The following is a 15,567-nucleotide window of genomic DNA, read 5'->3' as shown; positions in this document are numbered from 1 at the left end:
CGAACTATTGAAATGTAGTAAGAGTCACGACAGTCACGCACGAGTAGCTTTCGCTCGAATCCTCTCCTCGACCCGTTGCTCTCGCCGATTCAGACGGCGCAGCGCGTAAATCGCGATCGGAAAGTACGCTCGCGGTGCGAGTTGTTACTTCGTGGCCAATAACAGGCGTGCGGACCGCTCGTAAATTCTATCAGCGTAACGATACGAGCAATTACGGTGGTATCTATATAATTTAATCGGGCATCGGGAGACCGTGGTAACCGCGCGATCCCCCCCAGCCCTCTCGACTCCGCCGCCTTATCTCCTCTGGTTATCATTTTGCGCCGGAGAGGCCGAATCTTCCTGTTTCTACCTGCCCGCCGGAGTGCATCTGTGAATCCGCGCGTCCTTAATTCCCCGATGATACTCCACCACGACGACAGATCTCTCCTCCGTGTAATTTAAGCGGTGACCGAGGAAAGAGGCTCCGCTCGAGAGACGCCGCGCACCGTTGCGCGTACCCGTGTCTTTGGGACGTACCATGGTCGTCGTCGCGGTTTCGGATCCTACGGGACTTCGCCAAGTGCGTTTCAATAACGGTGAAACGAAAATTGCGATCGTTCTGATGCTGCGATAATAAAAATTATTGTGCGTTCATCGAGGCGTGTATTCTTTATAAGTTTTGAGGGATCGCTCGTGTGCTGATAATCGAATTTTTACGGAGATTGAATGACAATTAGAAAGCTTCGTATCGCGACGGATAGTCGCGTCGCGCGACGTCGAACCGCGTGCTCCTGCAGACTGACTGACGTCGTAATGAAAGGTGCTCGATTCGCAGACGGAACGACACGCCACGTTGAACAGTCAGGATAAATCGGCTGGTAATTATGCGCCTCCGATACGTGCTCGCCATCGCGTAATAATTAGCTGTCCGTAAGACGTGTACCTATGCCCGTGCTCTGACAATAAGAACACGTAATTATCCCCTGAGTCGTGTTCGATTACGTCCACCGCGGCAACAGAATCCGCGCGGCTCGACGACTCGTCGAGACGAGACCCGACGTTCGGTTTAAATATCGTCCGATAGAAACATGAATAACTGCGACGTCGGTTAAAGCGTTCAAGTTAATCACGGCTCGCGTTGGAACAGCGTTACGAAGGTAATGGTAATTTATAACGACCGCGGTGAGCGCCGGTTCCTTGGCAATTCTGGGAATGCATGATAATTTAGGGGGAGGATTTATGACGCTCGATTTATGCCAGAAATATTACAGGCTACACTGTTTTAATCTACGCGTGGAACATTTCCTAGCGCTAGTCGGAAAGAATATTGAGTTAGTTTCGCGATTTATAGGGGTCGCGCGTTGGACGATGGACGAATGACGGTGTAACGTGTACTTAGACCATTTCCATGACAACGTCAGCGAAGAAAACCGAAATACGTTCCTATATATTTCTCCATTTAACTCTTATCCATCTCTCACTATTACTTTTTTCCTTCCGATCGTTTCAACGATCTTCCTGGCCCACGTCTCGCAGCTCTTCCGGCTCTGATCCGCGAGAGAATTTCACCGGGCACGCTGACGAGCCCGCATATGTCACCCCCGTACGGTACTCATCCCCCGTTCGATGATATCGGATCCACGCCGCTGCGACGGAACGAACGAACCGCGCGCATTATCGTCTCGAGCTTATCCCAGCATCTTGGCCATTAGCATCGTCGATCATTCGAACCGCATGATCGATCGGGGATATATCCGCCGTTCCGCGGCGTCTAATTCACCGAGAAGTCTGGCCATTTTGGCCGCATTGTGCGCCGTAATTGTCAGCGGCGTAATATACGCTGTAATCGATATCGTAATGCGATTTCGAAGGGGACAGAGGGTTGCTCGAGGGGGGTGGTGGGCGAGGTTTCGGCTCACGGTACACCCGCGAAGGTAAGATAGACGGATAATTTGTGGGGTTAATGGGGTTCTTCGGGCTATTACGGTTCGAGGGCGACCCGAGGCAGCCGCTTCGCTTCTTTCCTCCTCATCGACGCGAAGAGTCACGCTCCACGATCGAGCAGATCGTGTCAGCTGCCACGTTTTTGGGTCGATAATTCGAGGCGAACGTTTTTTGGCTTTTACAGCGAGGATAGTAGGTTAAGTTGCGAGTTTGTAAAATATGTGAAGTGGTCGTAAGAAGGATCGTCGAATTTTTAAGAGACACACCTCGTTCCTAGCTCTTCAGGCTCTTCTTAAAAATGGAGGAAACGACGCCGTTCTTTATTAGAGGAAGGTTTAAGAGCGCCTCGACGAAATTTCTGAATGATACTACTGAAAGTTCTCGGATAGATCCTTCAGGAGCGAACGAAGAGGAAAATGTCTTGGCGAGGAATGAGTACGGGGGGGTCGAAACGTCGCCAGGTGCGCTGGGACTGAGTGCATTATAACTGCAGAGGGGTAGCGGATCCAGCAGGCGTGCTAATTCACTTGGAACGATTTTTGTTTCGAAAGTTCCGCGCAGTCCATTGTTGGCCGACTTGAGGAACTGTGAACACCATTCGCGATAACTTGCCCCGATTAGCATGTTACGAACATCGATGTAATTACCTCTGCGGTCAGAAAGACGTTCTGTCGTTCGTTATACCAGCTTAGATCTCCTGTGAATCCTTTTTTAAGATTCCCACTTTATTGGATTCGACTGAGGCGATTTAACGCGAGTACGATTTCTTCTCAAATTCGATTATAAATATTCTATACTCAATTCATATTCGATTTACTTTAATGGACCATTTCGTATCCTTGAAATCGTTTCGCCAATTATTCCTTACGTCCAGAAAAGTGGAGGTTTTAGCGAAAGGAGCTCTCGTTCGAGTTTAACGAGTAAAAGTCCACGCGACTCGATCAAATTTCCATGCAACCCCAGAGTCCTCCGAGCAGTGATCAAACATCGTAAATCTATCCGGGGAAAAATGCTTCGCGACGTCTGTCAGAGATGAAACGTCCGTAGGAATCGTCGGGGCGACAGGGATCCAATTCACTCGACGCGAAGCCACGCGCGGAAACTGTCGATCCTTATTATTGTCTACTTGTCTCCTTCGAAGGGGAACAACGCGGAGTAAATTATCAAACGTCACCGAATCTCGTCGATATTTGTGTATCGCCTGGAGCAGAAGACGAACGCCTCGATTATATCTGCGAAACGGTTTGACGATTGATCGACGGCGTACGAACGTGGTCAACGTAACGAGTAAAAATATCTGGCATAGGAGTAAAATTATCGTTGCACGCGGAGTATAGAATGAATCTATAATAAAACACGATACGTGGTCGAGAATGAGAGCTTATAAAGAGAGAGCTTTTTTTAAACGCCAGGAAGTGAGAGAATTCTATGAAACACGGCACTTCCTGGTTTTTATAAAGTACAAGAGACGCCATTGATGTTATCCTCGTAGAAGGTATATACGTATAAAATACTGCTCTATATCACAAGGAATCAAATATTTTCCTGATGAATTATGGAAGAGAAAATTTCGTGCACAATTCACCTCTAATTAATGACCAAAAATCCCAATAACACCTGCGAGAGCAAACTCTCCCCCGTCCTCTTGCACGTTTACCCTAAAACAGGCCAACCTGCCATTTATCCCACGATCCTCGCGAAACACCTTCGACCACGGTACTCCAATCTCCATTTCCTGCAATTACACCGTTCCTCGAGCCCTGGCTGCTCTTCCGTGGCATTCCATTTGCAAGAAAGGTTCGCTCGAGCGTCGAAAGGAAGGCTCGAGGATAGGCGTTCGATCCCGGGCCCTTTGATCGGCTGGCTTTTCCTTCCCTTTTTTTCCTCTCTCTCTATCCCTCTTCGCCAGAGCTGTGGGCCAGCGTAAAATGGCTGTCTAAGCCAGGGAGAGATCGAGGCGAGCGAGAGAGCGATAGAGAGAAAGAGAACTCCTTAATTCCTGCCTGCTCGACTTTAATTCCGCCTGCTCCCGCCCTCCCTTCTTCAGGGTACATTACGCGCGGAGGCGACGGCTCGAACAGCGTGGGGAAAACTTTTAATTAGACGCGCAATGGATCCCCCTGGATACAATCCCGTTGCACCCGCGCGTTTGTTTGCGATACACTTTTTCCGCGGGACGCGTATCTTCCTGCGACGCTCAGGCTTCTGGAGGGATGGAAAAGTTGGATTGGATAAACGCGCGGAGAGTATCTGCTACGAGGAATATTCAGACACGCGTCGGACAGTCTGCGATTTTTAACTCGTCAAGCGGAAACGGACGTTTCTTTGGAGGCGATAAAAAATAAAGTTACGTTTAAAATCCGTTCCGTTGGGTATTCAGTAATTGATGATGGGTAGAGACTAAATATTCAGGTTGGACAGCGCTATACGCATTACGGGACAATTATTCGCTATTAAACAAATCGTCGGGATAAAAACGAGAATGGCCGACGAAAAGTTATTAATCGTTTCGCGGTGGCGAAAATTTGTATAATTAAAAGCCGCGAGCGAATGCGGGATGATTAAACGAACCGTTTACCGGAAACCGGGTCACCGTGCCGTTTTTCGAATTCAGCGGCACAATTCCCGGACGCGGGCGAAGTGCACTCGAATCGAGGCGACCCGCGCAAGCAATACCTAAGATGTTAATATCTGTGGGCCGCATTCGAGTTGCATTAAGCACAATGGCTCGTGTAAAAGCAACGAGGCTGTTCGAGGCGAAGTGGAACAACGTACCGTATAGTCGGACAACTAGAGTAGTAGACTCGTGTACGATCGCGTATCTGGTACCGGACCCTTATACAATAAAATGGGACGAGATCGTTCACAGTTGGACGAGTGGACCGTGACGACGTCTAGTTGAATCAGTGTAGCTAATCAATCAGTGTAGGCTCAGACAGAATAATGTAAACTATACGTTAAATAAGTTCGTTTATACCGCCAACTCTACTGTAACACGATTAATTCTTACCGCGTTACAAAAAATCAGATTTCAGCTGGCAAAATTAGATTAATTTGCGACATTTTATATGGAAACCGTGTTATACGAGTACAGTGTTATAGAGTAGTTGACTGTACTCGTACAGAAATTTCTAAACTAGGCAAACTAGGATGGTAGAAATAAATTTGTACGCGATCCGGTTGTTCGAACAAGTGGTACAAGTCAGCGTACAGGAAGGCACCTGACCGATTAGTAATCGATACCACCCTCTCTCTCTCCTTTCCTCTTCAATTTATTCGTTCTAGCAGCCTCCTCGAGTACCGGTAATTGTTATTCCCTCCGAAACAATTCGAGACAGTCCGTAACGGATCAATCAATCAAGAAGCCACGAGCTGTTAAGGGCCGGCAATTTATCCAGCCTGCCGTTTCCACCCCGTACGTCGATCCGGAACAATCCGAGCAGGACAGTCGAGCATGGATCGTGATTGAACGTCAGGACAATTCCTTATCGGTTTTGCACGTCAAAAGGTAATCGTGGCTCGCGATTCAGGCAGATAGGCGCGATTGTCGAGCGCCAGCCGATTCGCGGTGTCGGGGGTTAAATGGGGACGAGGGTGAATTCGATCCGACGCGGTATGATCTCCGAAAACGAGCGATATCGCGTGTCGACTGTTTCCACGGGGCGAACGCGATTGCACATCCAGGCACGCGTTACATCAAAGAAACGAAACGAATCGTTTCGTTCGACGGAAACCAACCCCGTACACCCCCGCGATCGGTTGCCTGCTCGCGCTCAGCGACAGAATTAGCTTCACCCTTTCGACGATCGGCCTTACATTCGACGGCTGATCGCAGCAACGAGACCGTAACCCTCTTTCAGCAACCGGGAAATCCATTCTCGACTCTTGCGAGGGGGTTTGGCAGGGGTTACGAGCGCGATTGAGGAATCGATTTTCGGTGGGCGAAGTCGAGGGGATCGAGTTCGCGCAATTCACCTGTCTCATAGGAAGGGAGTAAAGGATTTCTCGAAAGACAGGAGTAAGCGTTTCGCAATATCGCGACGACCGTGGGTTATCGTAAAATCGACCCCTTCTTTATCTCGATCGCCCGTCTAATTTGGTTCGCGTCGTGAATTACAATTTACAATATTACGCCGTGGACAATCTCGTGTCGAAAATTATAACCGTCATTATCGTCGATTCATCGCAGGTATAAAATCGCCAGGCAAGTTTCATCGCGTAAAAGGGAGAAAGGCATTCCACGGCGAACAATATCGTAAAAAGCGGCGAAATCAGATATTCCTCCACCGGAAGCGGTCTTAAAATTTAATAAGGCGAAAGTGCGAGCGTTCCGCGGCGTCAATACGCTGCCGGATTACCAGGGCGAAGCGTAATATCGACGAGGGAGTGGGCGAAGGGGCGGAGGAGGTCCCCGTGAATTTTTCCACGTCGTCGATCGTGACTGCGAACGCTATAGTTTAATTCTGACGCACGCGAGCAACCCTCCCCCGTCTTCGACGTCGTTCACAAAGCGTCGAGGACATATCTTTCCCGTCTGTTCGATATCGAATCGTATTAACAATCGGGAATACCAATCCCTTAAAGCCGAACCGGGAGCCTTTTAAATCCTGTCTTTTACTCTCCTCTCCCGTTCAATTCTCGTTCCCCTGTTGCACGGAGATGGATCTTCGTTACTGGAATACTTTTCCGAGCAATTGAAGTCGATTGGAAGCGAGCGGTGTTCGGGTGGAGGGGTTCGTACGACCCGCGAATTTAATTGGTTCATTATTTTTAAGTGGGCGTAATTGGAAATTGCGATTTAAAGTAATTCGCGTATCTCGAAACAGGCCATCGTTAAATCCGCGTTACGAATCGCATTCACGTTTAATGACATTTCTGTTTTCCTTTCAGGCGAACTTTGTCGTCCACTGAACTGCAAGAAAAAGGACCTGTGCCTTCTGAAGGATACCTTCACCGCTGTTTGCGTCTCCAAGAAGGAACTCGAGAAATCAGGGTAACTATCCGCGAGACAATGCACACTTTCTATCATCTCTCTCGCTTATCGATCCACCGTTGCTTTCGTTTCTGCATTCAGAATTCCGATCAGAATTTGAGAGGCGTGAAGTTTCACCTTACACAGGAGCATTGATCGACGTATCATAAGCCCACGAGTAACACCAGAATTCGAGTAGGCACCTCTGACTGCATCTCAAATTAACCACCCCGTACCCTCTTCGATAACCTTTCTACGACCTGAAGAGACCTCCATACCATTTACACCAGTTTTCCCATCAGATTGCCGACGAACGTCGACAGACCTTCGTCCCAAAGAGAGGAACTAAAAAAGAAACAGAGAAGATGGGCGAACTCTCGACGCGTCGAGGCTGACTTGGACGGGGTCGTCGGAGGTATCGATCGACCGACAGGTACGCGGGCAAAATAAACAGTGCCGTCGAAATTGGCCGCTCGATCGGGAGCCCCGTTGACGTGGCCGCGACGGATGATTAACGACGATATTATCCGCGAACACGGCATTAAACCGAGCGGATCGGGGTATGCGATGGGGTGGCGTCGGTGCCGGGTATCATTGATTTCGGAGCGTGCTTATTGCCAGTTAACCGGCGGCCCCAGGTTTCCACGTGGATACGGTGGCATTCGCGCAGCCCTGGAATTTATCTTGAACGATCCGCGCGAGACACGTAAACCATGGCTTCATGGCCAATTAACGCATGGATCGGGCCCCGTTCTACGGCTCTTCTGTCCGCGTTCCATAGAGCGGTGGACAATTGTCGAACAGTGACGACGATCATCGGTGAACGGTATACATTCGCGACTAGCTGCTGAAGCTAAGGGTAGGCGATGCGGATGCGAGGGTAGAACGAATAGGTTGCGTTCGAACGGGGTTGCTTTCGTTCCAGTTTCGAAATGGTAGTTCATCATATTTTTGAGTAGAATCTCGGAACAATTAGATATTAAATTTCAAATTTTTATGGTCTTTCGTTGAAATACGAGATAGCGCGCGATTCAAAAGGAAGTCATAGAAACGACGAACGAAAGGGGATGAAGTTTGTCCGCGCCGTTGCAACGCTCGAAAGTAATTCGTTCTGGCGCGTTCTGGAAGCTTGTAAAATTATTCGCGAACGCAGAAACATTGTATTACGGGTACGATAAACAGTGAAATATTAATTTCAGAGGGCAGTTAGCATCCCTGTATCTACGTCCGTGCAATCCTGTCCCTTTTTTTCGCGTGATATATTATATACACGCGATAGTACATTTTCGCGTACGAGACATTGCGCATTGAATAAAAGAAGAGCCAACAAAGTCGACGAGTGCTCGCGTAAACGCGCGGCACGTAACATGTTACGGGTAGAAATTTTCCATTGGACCGTGCAAACTCGACGCTGTTATCGACGATAGAAATTTTCCTCGCCCTCGTTCCGCGCTCTATTTTCCCCCGGCGAGAAATTATATTCGGGAGCGTTCCATTTTCGTTGCCGGGAAATCGCTTTTAACTTATTCCATTTCCAGGGACCGAGACCCGGCATCTTGACACGGTGGATCTGCTTAAATTTTTTAAATTCGCTGGCTCTCCTCGCCCGCGGAATTGAAAACGGACCCACCGTCTACACGATTACGCTTAGCCTCCTCTTAAATTTAATCTGTTTTCGAATAGTTCCACCTTTTTGATATTCTACTTTTGCAATCGTGCAATCTTGCATTACATCGATACGTTGGAATGCAAGTGATTCATCTGTAATTTACGCTCATATAATTTAAAGCAGTTTAAATATCGCAACAGATTTCTAAAGATTTCTGGTACTCCATGGATTTGGAAAATTTATACGTCCCGACTTGGTTGGGTTAAAACTGGAGCAATTGTGGAACGTAAGCGAGGTCGGTTGCCAGATCAGACACTGTCCGTTTCTACTTGGCGACTTTCTTTTCCAGCGACATTGTAATCCCAAAATCCCGCGCAGTTCAGCAAAACCGACGAATGAGAACGGAAACTTCGGTCGACACGGAGGACGACGACGCCTTCTTCGATTCCGAGGACGATGACGAGGATCAGGACGAGTCTAAGTAAGTGTTCGCTACTTTCGTTCCGACCATGCGACAGTTTCAGCGCCCTCGAAAATTTTCAGATCGCCACCCCGTCTTCAATATATTCGAAAACGTTCCATTTTGACTAGCGTACAAATCTCAATCGTGAACATGTCTCTAAAACCGGAAACCACCCGTCCCTCATCATCCCCATCGCTGTATTCATTTATTATTTCATTTCGTCGTGTTCTCTCCTCGAAGCAGAGAAAAAAGTTCGTCGCGTCCCGTTAAATGAAATTTTTTAAATTAATTTAATTAATTTATACTTATCTAAAGCGGTATTCGAGTGAACTATTTTTTTCTCGAGGCAGAAAATCGTGAGATGGTGGATAAATCTCGAGGCAATGTTCGCGCAACTCGAAACGATGCAGTAACGAGCAAACCCGAGACGCCGCAAGTTGTTTCTCGCGTGTTTCGAGAGCGGGATGCTCCATCGAGTTTAGCGCGAGGAAACATTTGCATCCCCCTCTTCGAAGCAATAATTAAGTGCGAACGAAACGTTCCCGTACGAACAATCCGCTCGAATCGGTCGTTCGATTGATTCACGTCGACGTAAACAGGGGAAAGACGACCGTTCCGTTTAATCAGGCGAAACTGAACAATCGTAAATGACTTTTAATCGGGACGCGTTAAATTCGCGGAACGCAACGCGGACGATTATTCCTCTTTCCATCTGTGGAAAAACCGAAACGAATTCCGCTTCGTAACGCGCACGAAGAGAACGAACGTTAATCGCTACAATTTACCTCGATTTCGTCACGAGTTATTCCATTCGATAACAAACAATAAAAAGAGAGGGAGGAGGAGAGATAGAGGGAGAGAAAAGAACGCACACGCGTGCACACCGAGGCAGGGTACAAAAAGAACAGAAACACTGACGAATGGTCGAATAATTCGGTTTAATTGGTTCCTCTGTTCCCTGTCGCGTAAGTCGTATTGTTTTGTTAAAGCGTCGAAAAAAAAAGCTAGAAATGCGCTCGCGGAAAAATGAAAAAAAATCGGGGGAAAAAAATGGAAAAGCTAGAAAGGGAACCGTGAAACATATCGGAGCGAGTCCCGGCGGGCGAGTAGACGCGGCCTGTTTTGTTTTTCACGAGACATTAAGCCGGAATTATTGGTTTCGCCGGTTCTCCGCGTGTCGAACGCAAAACCCTCTGCTCCGACCCCTCCTCACCACCCCACGGGGCATCGTCGAATAAAAGGTTAGCTTTTTAGGTCACGTTTTCATGGATGCGTGACTCTTAAGTTTCAATGCGATCATCCAGACGTGGGGAAAAAGGAACGGGTGCCTTACTTTGCACCGCGAGTGTCGCGTTTGACGGTTTTTATACCGCGCGCGTGTGTCGAGCTTCGTTCAAACGTGTTGCAAGAATTTCCAACGCCTCGGAACGGAAAACGTGGCCCTCTCGACAACAGACAACTTCGTCGATCACGAGAAAATATCATGTTACATATTTCCCCGACACTTTTGTAATTAATTCTTTAATTATTATCACCTCAATTCGTTCGTAATACATCGTAGCACCTGGAGGATCCACAGTTGAAATTTTTACCAATTTCGAGCAACCCAGATCGCTCTCCTCGAAAAAGGTACATCCATATATCAGCGCTACCGTAGAGACTGCTCGATGTCCGACCATAGACGTTCTTGTACTACTTAAACCGCACGGTTCTACTATCTCCACTATCTAGAAACGAACGCGGAGAGAAAAGTAGCGAGCTACATTCCGAAATGTACGGGTAACGGCGTTCTGAATAATCAAACACGCAAGCGGAGCTATCTAACGATAACCTGGTGGCGGAAAAAGAACGGCGCGCTGAGAGCGGGGGGTTGGTGAATCCAATATTGTCTTTGCGCGAACGAGCCGGATTTTCGTTGAAATTCAGCCGCGGTTCCTGGAAGGCCACCGCCGCCTAGCGACACACAATAGCCAGCTCGCGGAAGAATAAAAAATGAATTTCGAACGACGCCGTCGAGGCAGAGGAATGGCGAAGCGGTGTTGGGAAAAGGGGCACGTGAAACCGGATGCGTTTACTTTAGCGCGGAGCCACGTCAAACAGGAGTCACCCTCTCCTCGGGTGAGGATGGAAAAGTGACGGGGTAGGAGTCGGCGAAGGGTTCGAAGGTCGGCTAGCGAGGGGGGGCGCAAGAAAAATTCCACGGGGAAAACAGCTCAGACGGAAGACGAACGGACGAGCGAGCGTAGAAAAAGGCGGAGGGGGTGGAAAAAGCCAGAGTTGCCGGCGAAACATTTCTTCCTACTTAAATTTGCACGAGCGAGCAGAGCAAAGAGGGTTTTCCGTCCGTAGCCCCCCTGCACCTCTCTCTCCGTTTTTCTCCTGCCCCCGTGTTTTTCCGTTCTCTTTTCTTCCTCTCGTTTCTCCTGCCACCCCTCCTAACATTTCAATCCTTGTTTTTTTTCTCTCCCTCGCTGCTCCTCGTTGGGTCCTCGCTACTTCTGTGTCGTTCGGTCGAAACAGTCGGAAAGATTAGAACGAACGAGAAACAGGCCTAATTGCGGGGGAACGGAGCGAATACCGTGTGTTTCGGATGAACGACGCGACGGTGATCAGGTACGATTTTATTGTACTCGACCGGGAGATACGCTGACCTGTTCTACTTGTCGCTGGGCTCAGTCGAACGCGCGCGATCCCATTGTGCTCGAAGGTGTTTAATGGTTTGTTCTACTTGTCGCGGCGCTTTTGTTCGGTTTAAGGGTGCTTCCCAGCCGTGACGTGTTTTTACAGGCGATCGGGGCCGGTGGGAAATTGAATGTTGAAGTTAAATATTGAACTTTCCGCTTTGTTCGCGCGTGGCTCCGCGGCAGAAGGAACGAAAAAACAGGCGAGCCAAGAGCACGGAGGAGCGTGCGGCCTGATATTTTCGATCAACTTAATATCGTTCGCGAAAATATCGGGTGGGAATTGAAACCTGCGCCGCGTTACCAAGGTACATACGATTGAAATTTTGTTCGTTTCAAAAATAAATCGAGCCAAGTAAAATCCTGTTGTTTAAATATAATCTTCCAGCGCGATGGACGTTTTATCGCGAACCAGCCGAGGGGTGGAAAAATAGTAGTTCGACGCGAACAAAGCGTATTGTGGAAAAAAGTGGAACACAATGTTAAGAGGATACACGTTTTTACCGTAGCTCTATATACTTTTAAAAACCGCTGTAATCGACGCGGAATTTATCGTCCGACGAAAATTCACGCTTCGAATACGCAGCTCTATCGTCATCGAAATGAAACGTAACCGAGCGACGATGACGTGAAATGATCGGAAAACGATGAAAGCAAAGATTCCAGTCGCGGGTGGTAACTTTTTTACGGTCGTATGCGTGTCACGTTACGCGTATCTTCGAGTAGAGCCATTGAAACGACTCCCGTACGTCCCCAGCTTCACCGAAAAATCCTCCCGGCTGAAATCCCCGGCGAGGAGAGGTCAGTCTGGGTCACGAGAAGCAGCGGCGGTCACGTACGAGTTGTAACGTCGCCAGAAAACTGTACCGGGGATCGTTAACGAGGAGTGGCCCCTTACCAGCGCCCTTAATGGCCCTTTGTCCAGCGGCACGCGACTTTTCCGCCGGATTTCGCGGAATTCGCGAGACTTCGTTCCGTCTCGACCGATAATGGCCAAGTTTTCGCCGCGGAGAAATTATAACGCGAGTTAGCAAAGTTTCGTTGAACGCGTTCAACGGGGATGTAAGTTGACGAGGGTATTTTCACGAAACGCAACATTGCGACGCTGTCGTTTTACATTTTTGTGTGTTTTTTTTTTCTTCTTCTTCGAGAAAGTTTCCATTTGTTGATCGCGAGCGCGTCGGTTATCGTGCGGGTGCAAACAGTGAGAACGCGGGAAAGGAATCGCTTTGACGCGATCGAGAAAGACGGTGTGAACGAAACAGGCTCGATTCCGGCCGACTAAAGGGTATTATTCGCCGTTCTAAAAGCGGATTTCACCAAGAGCCCCGCTTTCCAGTCGAGAGAAACGACCCCGGCTGTCCCATTTTCAGAAGGGCTTCCGCCGCCACTCCTATTTTACGCTTTTCTTTGTTATAATTAGCGGGACGCGGAGCTTTTGAAAACGAAAGTAAGATCCCGCCCGGCCGTGAAATAACGCCCTTTCGTGCGGACCTTTTATTTCTCGTCTCGAAAAAATACCCAACTGTCAACCCCTTTCTCGCTGAAAGGATTCTTAACGAAATTTTCCCATTAAATGCTACCACTTATTCGTGTAGCCAATAAAGCGACGATACAATGGAGAAAAGGCATGTAAAACGGAGAAAAACGAAACCATCGACTAAACGATAATCAGAGCTCTGTTGTCGCGCATCCCCCTACGCGTGGTGATCGCAGCCAATAAATACAAATCGTTTAATTTCCGAAAAGGAGTCGTAAGAAACTCCCATAAATCGTCGCTCGTAAATGATCGAGCGTAAACACGAGTATAAAATGGAACGCGAGCTCCTCGAACTTGGCTGCCAGACGAATTTATTATTCCCGAATCGCTGACAAACCGGTCTGCGATTGCTTTCGAACAGCGTTCGTTAAGCAACGCCACCTCGTTCACTGTACTTTATCATATTAATTCGACGGAATCGATTCGAAAAGGGAGAAGGGAAGCTCGCCAGGAATTTTTACGAATTCGATTTCGTCCACGATTTATAATTCAACGCGGAAGTCTCTTAAAAGCGCTGTGGACAGAGAAAACAACGCGGTCCATCGTTCGAGACCGCCGGAAACGCGGAGGACGCTCCGAAAGACGTCGCGGGGTTCCTTTAATGCCCGAAGTTATGTCTCGCCGTAAAGGATAGTTTCCTTGGCTCTTTCTTATATTGTTCCACGGCTCGATTCGGTCGAGGACCGGGGAATGGGGATGCTTTTGGCCTGGCAAAATGTGTATTTACGGCTCCTCGTACGGGAACGAGCATCCGGCCATCGATAGGGTCCTTCCACCAGCCACGCGGGGCTCTCTCGACGGTCGAACGACATCGGGAACGGAAAATGAAATTTTATAAACAGCACGAACCTCTGCGATAGCGGTGGAAACGTTCGTACGATGCTTTCCAACCCTCTGGTCTTTACAAACTACGTAATAAATACGTTACTTACGAGAAACAGAAAAATTCTGCAACACTAACAAGGGTACGAAGTCTCTTTTAATAACTGACTACCAGAATTTGACGACATCCTACTTCACCTCGATCAGTTGTCTGAATTATTTAAAATCGTTTCTGAATCCCTACGGATAATTTTATTTATACAGTCGTGTTAAAAAGAGGGGGTGAAGTTGGTTCTTTTTTAAACCGCGATCCTCTGTCAACGAAGAGTCCATTTCCACCCTCCTCGCGATTTCCATTATACCCGTCAGAAGTAGACTGTTTGCTCCATTTGTTTCAACGATCGAACGTCATAAAAATGCCATTATTACAACCCCCTCCCGTGGAAATTCATTACAACGGGAACGCATGCGGGGACGCGTATCGACGAGCGTACCGAAATCGCCACGATAATGGAATTTTTATGATCGCCCCGGCTCGCGAGTCGGCCAGGAAACTCGATGGTCCGCGGATGGCGACGCGGCCCATCGAGCGAGGTCCTTGAATTATCCTGGGTCTCGCGTTTTTCCGAAACTCCGCGAACGGGATTATTAAAACGCGTCGAGCGTGCTCGTCGAAGGTTCGTAAAAGTGAAAATATTTTCGCCTGCAGAGCCAACCCCCTTAAACCGCCTGTCAATACCTGCCGAACGCCCCGCGTAACAGGTATCGCGAATATTTCACTCGGTTATTTTGCGACTACTGCGCTCGACGAGCGAACGAAAATGTAAATAAATATCCGAGGCATGTAAACGGGACTTGGCGAAATTCTAATTAAAAAACGAGAGCACCATGAATAAACGATCGGGAAATATACGAATACATCGTTAAATGTATCGTGGAGCTATAAAAAGAAATCGATGAATTAAAATACGCTAAATACACGAAATTTATCAAGCATATCGAGACTGCAAATCTAAATCGGTATCAAGTGGAGCAGAATTAACGGGATTTTAATAGCGTTTGCAGAACATCGTGTCTCACGAGACGCGCTTAATAAACGTGATAATTAACGCCAAGGGTAAAGTAGAATTTAAAACAGTGAAGGGAGATTAAGCGAATCGCTAGGACAATGCGTAAAAGCCGGTCTTCTTCGTACAAAAGGAGGCGAATCTTGACGAGACAATCGAAATGAATCCTTTGATACTCGCGGAAGGAGTAGACGAGAATTGAAATGACACAGAACGATCGTTCGAAGAGTGTACGTCTGCCAAAAAAAGAAGGGAGCGTTAAGAGGGAAGTGTCCGGGAGGACGCAGTTGGAGAACGTGTGCCAGGAAAATAGGCTCGCGCAACCGCCTCCGCAAAGTGGAGCAGCGACGTGGTAGCAAGGACAAATGGCGGAAAGAGTATCTTCAGTCGATAAGCAGCCGGGTAATGCGATGATGGACGAGCATCGGGGCTCCGTGGTGCTTATTTCGTCGCCTGTTCCCGAGCCTTGCCGCGACGAGAGGGCTTC

General features: G+C 48.2%; 1 protein-coding gene across 1 annotated transcript in view; it reads left to right on the top strand.

The window, feature by feature from the left end:
* The window catches only part of Cow (Proteoglycan Cow), a 117,748-nt gene that overhangs the window by 76,813 nt on the left and 25,368 nt on the right, over positions 1-15,567 (top strand). Inside the window, exons 3-4 of the mRNA XM_076909868.1 lie at positions 6,817-6,919; positions 8,857-8,988. Coding sequence (XP_076765983.1) covers positions 6,817-6,919; positions 8,857-8,988 — 235 coding nt within the window. The remainder of the gene's footprint in view (positions 1-6,816; positions 6,920-8,856; positions 8,989-15,567) is intronic.

This window comes from Xylocopa sonorina, chromosome 2 (genome assembly GCF_050948175.1).
Source record: "Xylocopa sonorina isolate GNS202 chromosome 2, iyXylSono1_principal, whole genome shotgun sequence".
Classification (NCBI taxonomy): domain Eukaryota; kingdom Metazoa; phylum Arthropoda; class Insecta; order Hymenoptera; family Apidae; genus Xylocopa; species Xylocopa sonorina.
Note: the sequence above shows the minus strand (reverse complement) of the source record. Positions and strands in the feature narration are given on the sequence as shown.